Source organism: Silene latifolia, chromosome 4 (assembly GCF_048544455.1).
Source record: "Silene latifolia isolate original U9 population chromosome 4, ASM4854445v1, whole genome shotgun sequence".
Lineage (NCBI taxonomy): Eukaryota > Viridiplantae > Streptophyta > Magnoliopsida > Caryophyllales > Caryophyllaceae > Silene > Silene latifolia.
Window position 1 is genome coordinate 22432469 of NC_133529.1, and position 12943 is coordinate 22445411.

The 12943-nt window shown below is 36.0% G+C and overlaps 1 protein-coding gene, 1 long non-coding RNA gene and 1 other non-coding gene across 3 annotated transcripts; 1 reads left to right on the forward strand and 2 right to left on the reverse strand.

Moving 5' to 3' along the window:
• The first annotated feature begins 859 nt into the window (after nt 1–859).
• LOC141652148 (uncharacterized) lies at nt 860–1515 on the forward strand. The gene is made up of 2 exons (XR_012546992.1): nt 860–1014; nt 1217–1515. It is a non-coding gene; the product is annotated as an uncharacterized LOC141652148 (long non-coding RNA).
• Nucleotides 1516–2078: 563 nt separating this feature from the next.
• Nucleotides 2079–2150, reverse strand: TRNAM-CAU (transfer RNA methionine (anticodon CAU)). Its single transcript has one exon. It is a non-coding gene; the product is annotated as a tRNA-Met (tRNA).
• Nucleotides 2151–8534: 6384 nt separating this feature from the next.
• On the reverse strand, nt 8535–11181 carry LOC141653239 (eukaryotic translation initiation factor 5A-like). Its single transcript, XM_074460942.1, has 5 exons — nt 10758–11181; nt 9686–9808; nt 9547–9603; nt 9116–9190; nt 8535–8817 (listed from the first exon to the last, which is right to left on the reverse strand). Exons 1-5 carry the CDS (start codon nt 10878–10880, stop codon nt 8713–8715), a joined length of 483 nt encoding a protein of 160 aa, XP_074317043.1. The 5' UTR covers nt 10881–11181; the 3' UTR covers nt 8535–8712.
• Nucleotides 11182–12943: the final 1762 nt, after the last annotated feature.

The window sequence follows — 12943 nt, forward strand, 5'->3', positions numbered from 1 at the left end:
GCTTGAAAGTGGTGACATTTTTGGCCCCCATCACCCCACTTGTTGCTTGTCCTATTAGGAATGTGGTATTGTATTTGGCCCGTCTTTAGTTATAGACATGAGATTTTGTGATCTTAATTAGTTAATTTTTTGAACTTTCTTTCTTCTTTTCTTTGTTTTCTCTGTTATTCTTCTCCTCCTGTTACAAGTGTTCTGTTCAGTCCTCATCATGTCAAGTGAGGATGAATATGCTATGAGGCAAAAGAGAAAATGACTGTCATAATTACACTCATTTTATGAGAAATTGTCGAAAGAGACCTTGGCAGCCAGATACCAGCTTTCAAAGTAATCTGTCATGATAATGTCCGACCTGGTTCTGGTATTAGCTTGTAAGAGTCTACTCCCATACCGCACTACAACACAATAATCATGAAGGGGCTATGCCCCTGTCCTAATATCCCTATCATCATTTTAGGTGTTCTCGTGTCTCGAAAATTGAGTATTTACTAGCCCGGGTACTTGGTTCCATATCTCTATTTCTATATGATGTCCGTAAGCAAGAGTAATATAGGTTATCACAGCTCAAAACTTGTATAGGTAATGTGAAGCTTTTAGGAGTTCCCGTATCAGATTCATGACGTTGCTGTGTTTCTTTTATTTTTTTGGTGTATACTATCCGGTTTAGGTGTTGCTTTGTGACCGCGAGGTCACGGGTTCAAGTCCTTGGAGCGGCCTCTTGCAAAAATGGGTTTATGATGTACTGTAATAATAATTTTGGTCAATGTGCCTATATTTCAGGTTGTTATAGCCGCTCAACGTGTTTGCTGGACGGCTCAGTTCCTTGGTCATGGAGTTTCTCAGGTGATTTACTTGATTAGTTGATTCAGTATAAGAAAATAGTCTTCCCAGTAGGCTGTAGCTAACTCGAATAATTTTTAGCTGTCTTGTATCCATTTGTGACAGAAACGGGCCCCTGCTCTTCTGAACAATCTTCTACAAGCCTTCTTGATGGCTCCATTCTTTGTCTTACTAGAGGTATGCATTTTGTGAACAGTTCGTCAATCTCAGTATTTTTTTAAGTGAAAGATCAATCCATTAATAATAATAATAATAATAAGTCATACGACTTTTGCAAAGGATAAGAATTCAAAAGTCAGTCCTGCAACTTAAGAGTACTGGGGTATTTGCCATCATGAAATTCGACTTAGGTCGTTTATGTCTTATGGATCTTTTGCAGGCTCTTCAGTTTTCAGTAGGGTACGAGCCATATCCAGGGTTTTATGCAAAGGTGAAAATTATGGTGGATGCCAATATTAAAGAATGGCAAGAAAAAAAAAGAAGAAAAAATCATTTAAATATTTCGCAATGCTAGACTGGGTGAGTTTGGAGCTTATACAATTTATATTGTGCAATCCAAGAAATTTGTTTGTAATTTGTTGTCGGATTTCTAAATCGTTTTTCTGGTGATCTTCATTGAAAATACTCATTATTTACAAAGAAATGAGGAAAAGACAGTAGAAACATGTTATGAACGCAGTAGCCATGTCTTCATTTACGGACTCAAAGGAGGCACAAGGCCAGTCAGTATAAAGAAAGGAAGATGGGATTTAAAAGCTTGGTCATAATCAGTAGATTAAGACTCTTTGGTACTAGACATGTCTTCATTTCTTATTATTAAGGTTAAATGACTCGAATCGAGTTATTGATTATCCGTCATAATTAGATATAATCAACGTATTCTTACTAGTTGGTGACATACTGATATGAATTATGATAACAAGAAACTGAGAAAGGTTTTCCTTGCTACCAGTGGGTAACGAAATAAAAACTCGCATCCTTTTGAAGTATGGAGAACGGAAAATCCAATGTTTAAACGGAAAATAACAAGCTAAGGTTTGTAAATGTACGAGTAACTTGACTGCCCTTCCCCGATTCGAGTACCGTTATATTCGGGCACATGTTTGGGCGTTTGGCTACTAAAATTAAGAACCCGAGTTGCGCGAGTTGCCAGTGGTTTCCCAGAGTCAGTGCCATACTAACCAATTTCCTTTAGTTCAACTTCCGTAGCTCTTCAGGGTTCAAAAAAAAAGAAAGAAAAATATCAGAGACAGGTTTCGATCCTGTGACCTGTGGGTTATGGGCCCACCACGCTTCCGCTGCGCCACTCTGATTTTTGCGATACTTTTTGACCGTTTTTTGTAAAAAGACGCTGTTAGTCTTTCCCTTAACTTAATCTGAATTCGCTTGATGGATATGGGATATCTGGTTAAAGGCCCAAATCAGCCCACTCAACAATGCGAACTGCCATAAGCCCATAATGATGTATTGGTAATTTGGTATTGAAACTCGGCCACACCTTTTACGTGTAACAATAGACTCCACATAAGGACAACCGTTGTCGAGTTTTGTTACTGTCTCCGGTGCCGCTCTATCTACCTTGTGCATGCTTCATGTTCTCACTTGTCACGGTTGATTTTCGGGTCACAATAACTGCGTCTTATCCAAAATAAAAGGTCATCTTTACATTTTATAAGATATTCTGGAACAATCAAAGACGGATATGTAAGTGACAATATCCAAACCATCAAGGCTTTAAACTTTTAGTGACTAAAATGTAGTTATCAAACAGTTGAAGATCCTAATCTTATTATTTAATGCAGACCTTATTATTCTATAATCTCTTCTGCCTGCTAGTATATGTGGCTCTAATACAACTACGAAGTACTCCCTTCATTCCATCATTTATTTACCTATTTATTTTAGAGTTTTCTAGTCAATTTTTTACTTTTTTTATTTATAGGAGTGCTCTTGATGGGTAATTTGATTCAATTTGGTCAACTTGTGATCCAATAATTGGCTCACTCCTATTTTTTTGGTCTTTGTGCGAAAACTAAAGATAAACAAATGATTGAAATGGAGAAAGTACTTGCTAATTGAAATTTAATAAGTATATTTTTTACTATGCTTTAGTGTACTTTTCTAAGACAATGACATCCTAACATATTTTTCATATGTTGGTTACCACATTATTGTTTGTATGAGATTTGGCTGGTGCCTTCTTTCTTGTATATGTATGTACCACCTAAATTTATGTACTTGCACGTCTCAAGTTCGATCCTCTTTATAACACAAATAACTAATCGGATTATTAACATTTATAAATTGAATAATTTATCTTGCAAAGAAACAACTTTACACAATTGTTGTTGTTTGTATTATTATTATTATTATTATTATTATTATTATTATTATTATTATTATTATTATTATTATTATTATAAGAGCACTATACCGCGGGTAAAAATCAAACCCTCAATCTCACAATTGAAGTAAGAGAGCCCCGATCTTACCACTTGAGCTAACTCTTATGCTGTAGTTTGTAATTTTGAGAAGGTGGAATAGACGGATATAATTAAGGTAAAACTTCAACTAGCTTTGTTAGACTCACAACAACAACAACATTACTTCAGTGCCTTAATAATCCCGCAAATTTCCTTTAAAATACCATTTCCGGCTTCGATATCACTAAGATGGCAGGACGTCTACTTCCTATTCTTACCTCATGTTATACAACTGAATTTGGAAGATATTTGATTATTAGTACGTCAACATTTTCTCTCAACTAATACACACTTTCCATTAATTGATCATGCAAATTGAAGAGCTCAACAACCTCAATTTTGGTCAACCCTATATACTTAAATAAATTCTAGAAACATTGCAATTGCATTCTCGTCACCATAGGAATGATATATACGTAAACGTATGGTATATCAAACTACCTCCCTAACACTTGTGTCGTTTCTTGACTAGCTGTGGAGCTAAGGAAACTAGTAGGCAGTGGTGGAGCTAGGGGGGAAATTTGCGGCGCACGCAGCGGATGAAATTTCAGAAGTTTTTAGTTAAATTTTTCGAAATTTTTTCAAGGGTACCTTATGAAATTAGTCGTTCGCCCCCCCTAAAAATTTCCGCCCCCCTAAGTTCAAATCCTGGCTCCGCCACTGCTAGTAGGGACGATAGTTTTGTTGAACAATAAAAATATGATCTTTTAGTTAAAGTTTCCGTATCTAATTTATCTTCTTCTATTAGTAGTTCACCCCAGTTAATAATCATATTAGAAGAATTTATAGTCATATTTAATCAATTATAATAAATGGGTAACATTTCAATTTAAATGAGCATGATGTCTTTCTTATACCTAATGAATTCTCAAGTGAACCCTCATCGTCTTTTGTATACCAAAGTTTTATTTAACCTGAAGGGTTTTGATAATTGATTTTTTTTACCCATAAAATAATAGCACTATACAAGACCAAATGAATTTTCCAAAGTATACTAGTTGATTTTACATTTCATTTGTAGATATGATTTCTTATCCATTTCAACATATTAGTACATTTTTTTAATAATGTCAAAAAGCATGACAATACCACTCATATATGATCAATTATTAATTTGAAACATTATTAGTTTGCCACAACATATTTTGTTCCATTAGAACTCAATTATTCCCTTCCACAATAGTCCTCTAGCCACTACATATTCAATAATTTTGATCATATGGGAACATAAAATATGCAAAATAACATATAAATCCATAAGGTGCTACAGTTAAACCCAACTTAAAATTCCAAACCACCAATGTTCTCTTGTTTATTGACTAGTCTCTACTCTCTAGTTGTTGACCTATCTATTCCTCCTAAGCCACCTTTTTTTCTTAACACCCACCACAAGACAACCAACAATTTAAGTAGGGATTGGGAAAAAGGAATTAGTTACTTTTGTAGCTCATTTGTTTATCAATTTTATTTTAAATGTTTTAGTTAATTATTTATCTTTCTATTTTGTGATTATTTCTTATGAATAATTCGATCCTCCATAGTCCATTTGGTCCATTCATTATCCAATAATTGACTTCTTCCTCTTTAGTTAGTATTCGTGACAAAATTAAAGGAAAACAAATGACCGAAACGAATGGAGTAAATTTATTTATAGTGTAAAGCCATCTTACATTTTACCTATACTTTTCCCTTATTTTTTTAAAATTAAGTACTGAACATATATTTATAATGTGTAATATTACTACGTAACATAGTAAGAATATTGTTTTATACAGAACCAACACTAATTTCACGTCGTGATAAATAAAAGACATAAGTGAACAATGTTCATATGTTAAGTTAATTAAATATATCCAAATTATATTTTCCCTTTTGTCTGCATCGATATACTATATCGTTTAATTACTAGTTTCTCAGTTTTTAAAGCTCTACTCAAATATTATAAAAAAACTAATGTAATTTCAGATAATAGGTAAATAATAATAGTATTACTCCCTCCGTCCCGGTCAATTGTTATCCTTTGGTTTTGGCACAAAGATCAAGTAAAGAGGAGATGACCAATAACTAAATGACAAGTGGAACAAATTGAATGAGAATGATCAAATTACTCATCAAGTTCATTCTTAAAATAGAAAGGACAACAAATAACCGAGATACCCAAAAATAGAAAAGGACAACAAATGATCGGGACAGAGGGAGTACATTTGACCCAAGAATTTATTGAAAGATATGTCGAAGTTACTAGTTCTCCCATATTATTATATATACCCTATCTAATATGATTGATTGGTAACATTAACTGTTTGAAAATCCAAACATATTTATATTTTTGGTACAAATTTAGATTAATTATGAAAAAATGCTCACAAATTATGTCTTTTGTTTTTTTACAAAAAGTTTATGTATTAACGAAACAAATTACGATTAAAATATTGTCTCGAAAATCATCCAAAGTAAAAACTCTTATTAACAATCAATTTGATTAGAAGTAGTAAATCATTATTTAAATATTGACATAACTAAACTCCTCCACAAAAATAAAGCAAGAAAATACAAGGGAGGAGCACAACATGGCAACATCTATGATTCAACAACCTTATTATATCCCCCCATCAACAACCAAACATAATATTTCCTTCATTTTCACATCACATTCTTCTCTTCTACATGATATAATTCATCCTTAAAATCATTCCCAAAAATGTTGATACAAGAAACTCCATCAATTTCAATGGAAAATGCAAGAAAAATCATAAGAAAATCAATCCATACATTTCTACAACACTATCAATACTTCACTTCAATACCTACATTCATAGTTCTTCCTTTCTCAATGTCATTGCTAATCTCACAATCACTCATACCTTCCTCTTTCACCCTTCTCCCAACCATCTCCGGCCGCCTTATTTCCCTCTTAAACGCCGCATGGTTCCCACATTTCGACCCCTTTTTCTCCCTCGTCGCTCTTAAACTCTCCCAAACCATCTCTACATTTATACTAACCCTCCCTTTTTCCATCTCTTTTCTCCTCCTATCTAAGGCCTTAATTTTCCATTACTTTCAAAACAACAAAAACTCGAGTTTTCTTTCCCTTTACCATACCCTAATCACAACCCATCTATCAAATTCCTTGCTCATTTTCGCCGTGAATTCTACTTGTTTCTCCCTCTTTTTCCTAGCCTTCAATTTTGTACAAGACTTCAATTTCCAAACCTCAAACTCGGTTTTTTTCTTCACCATTCTAGCCGTTGTTATTTACTCAATTGTGCTCGGAAATGCCATTGTTGTTTGTAACTTGTCACTAGCTTCCTCTGCTTTAGAACCCGAAAAAAGCTCAGGGTTTATGGCAATCTTAAGTGCATGTGTTACGATAAAGGGTAAAACCACGACTGCCCTCGCGTTAGCCGTGCCTATTAACTTAGGCATGGCTGCCATAGAGGCATTATTTCATTATAGAATTGTAAAAACTCAAGATACACATCTATGGTTGATGGCAATTGAAGGGGTTTTCATAGCCTACCTTTACTCAATTCTCTTGGTTCTTGATGTTATTATGAGTTGTTTCTTCTACCAAAGTTGTGTTAATGATACATTTCGACACGACGACATTGATGGAGATTTGGAGGTTGAGGAATTATGGTATTATGATACTGTGGACATGGAGAAGCTAAAGAGGTTGGAAGAATTTTTCTAACGAACAAATATAATTATTACTCCTTATGATACATTCAAACCTCCTACTTCGTAATTTACTCGGAGTTTGAGGTACTGGGATAATGTTTGTTGTTATATTTCATGAATGATGTTTGATTGGAGGGTGGTTATTGTGTATAAAAGAGATTAAAGAATTATGAAAAATTACAAAATTACAGAGGATAAAGATTAGCAATGGGTGATCGTACATGATAGTAATGAATTGAGTTGTCAATTACTAAGTACGAAGTATGAATTTATTGTAAAGCAACAGTCGATTATTGTAATTTTCGAAATAATTTCATTTAAAATTAACATAAGCATGTTTGCAACATTTATTTTGGGTGTAAGGGGAGTATATGGGCGATTTTGATGCTGGCCGAGTTTGAATTCAGGTCATAACTACTACCACTCATGACTTTACCAATTAAGCTAGTTAACATCTGCATGTTTGCAACACTTAGTACGAGTCATTGGTGAAATGTTATTGTTTAAAATGGATAAGCGGAATATAAAATAGGTTAAGTGAACAATTAAAAACCATATCCCCTACAATCCTACATTATCTAGGCATGATCCCACTTATGTGCATGCTCAATCACCAAAGGATTAAAGTAATAAACAATTTAGCATTTGTTAGATGTGTCGGTCATACATACTAACTGAGGATTTTGATGATGATCTGGGTTGCTTGAAATCCAAGTTTTAGTAAGCTACGTATGAAATTGATGATGATCATGTTGCTTTATTGTAAAATCTTATAGACCTAATAAAATTGATTAGATGAATGACCTACGAATGAAAGGTGCATTGATGGAAATCCTAGCCTACTAAACGTAATTGTAACTTCACCTGATGTTTGGTGAGCAGCTAATATAATTATGTTTGGCAAAAATTCCAATGGTAGCTAGCTCATCTTTTTCTAGTTTGTCTTTATAACTCTCATACTCTGCCTTGCACCAACTGACGGTCATTCCAAGGATATAATGTTTACTATTAGACCCGAGATAACTGATCCAATCTGATCTATAACCGATACCCCAAATTTGATCTACAACCATAATTGACATGCCCTTATACAATCCAATCTCTTTCGAACACATTTTGAGGAAGATATCAGCAGCCTTAAAAAATGATATAATGATCTTTCCTATTTGGCTTTTATACAATCTTGAGCATTAGAAGGGAACCGTCCATATACAATACCCGTCACTTCATCCAACGACATAAAAATCTTTCCTAATTGGCTTTTATACGATCTCCATAAAGCCATTTTGATCATATGTGATTCAACAAGGCATAACGTAATTACATCATAGTAACCTGAAAGAGTATAACTCAAACATCACCCAGAACCTATAATTTCCGCCTACACACAAGGAACAATACTACTACGTAGACCTCCGAGACTTTTCCACAAAGCATGGCATAGTACCATAATTTAACAGATTCCAAAGGCAAATATAGACCATTAAAAACCAACCCTGTAAGGTAACAGGACATGCACAGTTGCACACAAGATTATCAAAATCCGAGATATTATACCCAAACAAGAACCAATGCAGTCGGTCACAAACATCAAAACAAAGCATTACAACCATTAAATTGGTACTGACTTTAATACCCAAGAGATTGCCAAAACACACTCAAGCATATCAAGTCACCAAATGGTCTTTAGATCAACAAGATTACTATTAGACTACTTGCCACCACCAACTTCCTTCACAGCACAGATCTGCTCTTCTCCCATTGCACACATCACTGACAGAATCAGGTCCTTCCCTGCATCAAACCCTTCCCTCATCTGCATCACATTAAACAAACTTGGGTTAGATAAACAACCCAACATGACGACTAACGCAAGCACAACAGAAAAACAGGTCATTCAGGTCAAACCCAAAGTATTCGATCACATATCAGGTCCGACATATGAGCATTTTGAGCTACAAGACTACTTTGGGTTTGATCATTATGGGTTCGTGTTTGGCCACACAGTATTGGGCAAGTTTTGCAAGGTCTAAGGTCTAACTAGCAATAACTCAAACGACTCCAGGAAAGAATAAATTGTAAACTGTGGTAAACGGGTGGGAAAGAGAGCCTACCGTCTTGGCCAGGGCGTCATCGGTAGGAAGCTTCAGATCATCCTTAGTGTCACCATTATCAGTCAACAAACTCACCTGCATTCAAAGATTAAAAATCATATGGTCAGAACTATATAGCTTAGATACACAATGGCCTAGGTACAGTTTAACTACAAATCCTCCAACCAACCAGGCAAGCATATCGGCCCAATTATAATTTGTCGGCAACAAATATACCATACATCTCTCCAAATAGATGTAGATATACCTAAATGAATTTGTCATGTCTGATCCAAAAGAAAAAAATGTCGATATTGTACACTATTGTGAGAAAATATCAGTCATGGTAGCTATTTTTTGGCAAGCCCATCATATGACAACCCCAAATCAAATCAGGACAATATAAATGGCACTAAGGGGTATAATAATCAGTTGGCAAGGAAACAACTTACAAAACCATCTTCAGTTATATCAAGCAGCTGGTAGTCGACACGGTTGACATGTGGAACCTGCATTAATAGAAAAATTGTCAACAGAGGACTTGAGACTGAAGATTGGATACCAATGAGAAGTCGTAAGAAGGTTTCATACATCACAATTGTGGGATGAAGGCACAATATCTTCCAGCTTTTTCCCAGTGAAAATGTCAATAGCAACAAAGTGACATTTGGCATGACCGTGCTTGCCAGTCTTGGAGGTAGAAACCTCGACCACCTGTGAGAAACATGATAAAGTCAAATAAGTTTGGGTCAAACATCATGATCAATGACCACAACAAATACAATACAATCGAAGTATATGACATTTTTTCAGTCATAATCAATCAATTCACATAACTTAAACACCACGAGAAAGTATAAGCATATCCTCCATCAAACAATAAACTACCATAAAAACACAATACTTGAGCTTCTCATCAATGGCAATGTTAACTCAGACAGACTGTAAGCAACAGAAACAGTATAACTTAACTTTGTTAAGAAAAGAGAATCCTACCCACGACCTTACATTCATCCGTCACCAACCTTCGATAATTCAACCATCAAATGCCTCAATGTAACATCATTATCCCAAGACAGACTACATAACCAGGACGAACGATCATCTAACGCCCTTTCGACAACATAACCTACCTTATTGTAGATAATCATAAAATTTCAGAGAACTGAATTGTTCCATTTATCCACCACTAAAAAAATCTAAGATAATAATAACAAACCACCACGGCACATTAAAGATAACCTCGTTTCGAAAAACCGATATTTGCCCACAAACATATACTTACACCAAAACAATTGACCGAGATGGGGGAGTTAAGACAACATCAAATAATCAAAAGCTCTCAATCTACAACAAAATACAACATCAACGAATACATCATCGATAAATCCACCAAAATAATCAAGTCAAATTACCATCAAATAATCAAAAACCCTAAATCTGCAACAATATACAACATCAACAAATCCACGTAAATAAACAAATCAAACACTCAAATTAACCCATTAAAAATCACATTAAATAATCAAAAAACTTAAATCATCAACAACCGATTAAAAATTCCAGATCTGGGAAACATGGATCTGATAGTAAAACAACAAATCAACACAAACCCAGTTCAATTCAGATCAAAAAACATGAAATAACTGAAAAAAGATTAGACCTTGCAAGGGCGTTGCTTGATGACGATGTGACCATTTTTGCGGATGGTACCAGCTTGTTGAGGGTAAGTCTTGGATGCTCCTGCATCAGCAGATGACTCGAAGTGATGATCGTCGTCAGACATTTTCTTGATTCTTTGGAGAAAAAATTGAGAAGATTAGTAGTGCGATTTTAATCAGGGAATTTTCTGAAGGAAGAAGTAGTCTTGAGAAATTGGGATGGTTTTTATATTCTTAGTTATAGTGTGAGAGCGGCGGGTTTTGTTCGGATTAGGGTTTTGGATTCTCACTCTCTCTTTTGAGTCTTTGCCTCTTTGGTGCGGTTTAGGATTCGACTCGTGTGCAGGGTTGGACGGTCATCGGATGGTGATGGCTTTTTAGGACACGATTCAGATTCGTTGGATAGCTTTTTTATGGGACGGGTTTCAGATTCAATTTTTTTTTTTTTTTTTTTTTTTTTTTTTTCGACAAAGAACAAATAAAGATTCTGAGATTCTCCCGAAGCGAAGATTATGGTATTTATCCTATTCACTCAGAATGAAAACTAAGAGAAAGAACAATGAAAATGAGGACAATGATAGACTTAATATCTTGGATAATGCGGTTGATAGATCGATCGCTTCTCCGCTCCCATGACTGCAAAACCAAGTTAAGACAATCTCAGTAACAAGTCTAACATGAAGGTACCCTTCGTTCAAGGCCCATTTGAGCGCCATGAAAGCTGCATGTCCTTCGGCATGCAGGGCAGAAGAGGCAAACGAGCGAGTATGAGCAGTATTCCTTAAGGTCCCATTATCATCCAATAAGCACCATCCCATGCCAGACTTCTATCAACCCTCCAAGCAAAGATCACACTTGACAAGACAAACATTTCCGCATCCGGGTCCACCAACGATCCAAAAGGGGAAGGAGTTTCTAATCCTCTTAGCTAAGTTAAAACCAGGGGAGGAGTCCAGCAAATGCGCTCGAAGAAGGCTAGCATCTTTATTGCACACAACCTCCTTCATACACTGAATGTCGCCAAGAATAGAATGTAAAGCACTCATAGGCCAAGGGCGACGATTCTTGAAGATCCTCTCGTTCCTGCAACACCAAATTCTCCAGAGGGTAGCGATTAGGGGGAAAAGGAGGAGTTAGGATCCGGGCCAATTAGGAAATAAGTAATCCAGTTAATGACCCAAACCCTAACATCTATGTCCACCCCACCCGTGATTCTAAGTCCTAAAGGGAGTCAAACCATAGAGCCTTTGCAAAGCTACAATCTACGAACAGATGAGAAATAGATTCCACACAAGGACTTGAGCCATCACAAAGAGCGAAGGAGCGCCAATTCATTTTTCGTTTGAGGAATTCGAGCCCCCTTTGGTAGGGCATTAGCCATAAATTTCCATAAAAACACCTTAAGTTTGTTAGAGATAGGCAACTTCGAGCTTAGATCGCAAAAAGCCACAATTGTTGCGGACATTCTAGAAAGATCGCAATGAGGTACGTCCATCGATTAAGGCCATAGCGAAAGATAGTATCCCGACTTGACAGTGAAAGCCCCATGTTTAGAGAATTTCCAATAGAAGGAGTCATTCGAGGGGTGACACGGGATATAAGTTGCGAGGATTTTCTTTGTAACTTCCTCACCCGGATCGAAACCAAGAGAAGAGAGATCCCATCTCCTATGACTATCATGAAGGTCACCAACCAGTAACGCGGAATCAATAGGAGCATCAATAAAATCCCCACAAAGATCATGAAGACTATAACCCTCTATCCATTTGCTCTTCCAAGCGTTAAGACGAGAAGAAGATCCTATAGTCCAAGCAATATTATTAAAAATAAGATCGGATCCCCATACAAGACTTTTGAGGGCCCAAGACGACGCTTGGGGAGCCTTCCAACGGTTCTGGAGTAAAATATCATCTTGAACACCAAGCTTGGGACCAATAACTTTACTAATAAGGCTTCCTGGAACGCGTAAGATTCTCCAAGCAGATTTGGCGAGAAGAGCTTGATTAAAGCAACCAATATTTCGAAGTCCAAGACCTCCTTCGCCCACAGGCCTACTAAGGAAGTCTTTACTACACCAATGAACAGACTTATTATTTCTAGTTCCACTCCACCAAAAATGCACCATCAAGGACTGAAGTTTTGATGTTACACTTACCGGTATACGAAATACCGATAGAGAGAAAAGAGA

Excerpts from the sequence above, each read along its gene's own strand:
- LOC141653239 (XM_074460942.1), bottom strand. The coding sequence starts at position 10,880 with ATGTCTGACGACGATCATCACTTCGAGTCATCTGCTGATGCAGGAGCA. Across the intron at positions 9,809-10,757 it reads TCAAGCAACGCCCTTGCAAG|GTGGTCGAGGTTTCTACCTC; the intron begins GTCTAATCTTTT and ends TGTTTCTCACAG. Across the intron at positions 8,818-9,115 it reads ATGACGCCCTGGCCAAGACG|ATGAGGGAAGGGTTTGATGC; the intron begins GTAGGCTCTCTT and ends AATGTGATGCAG.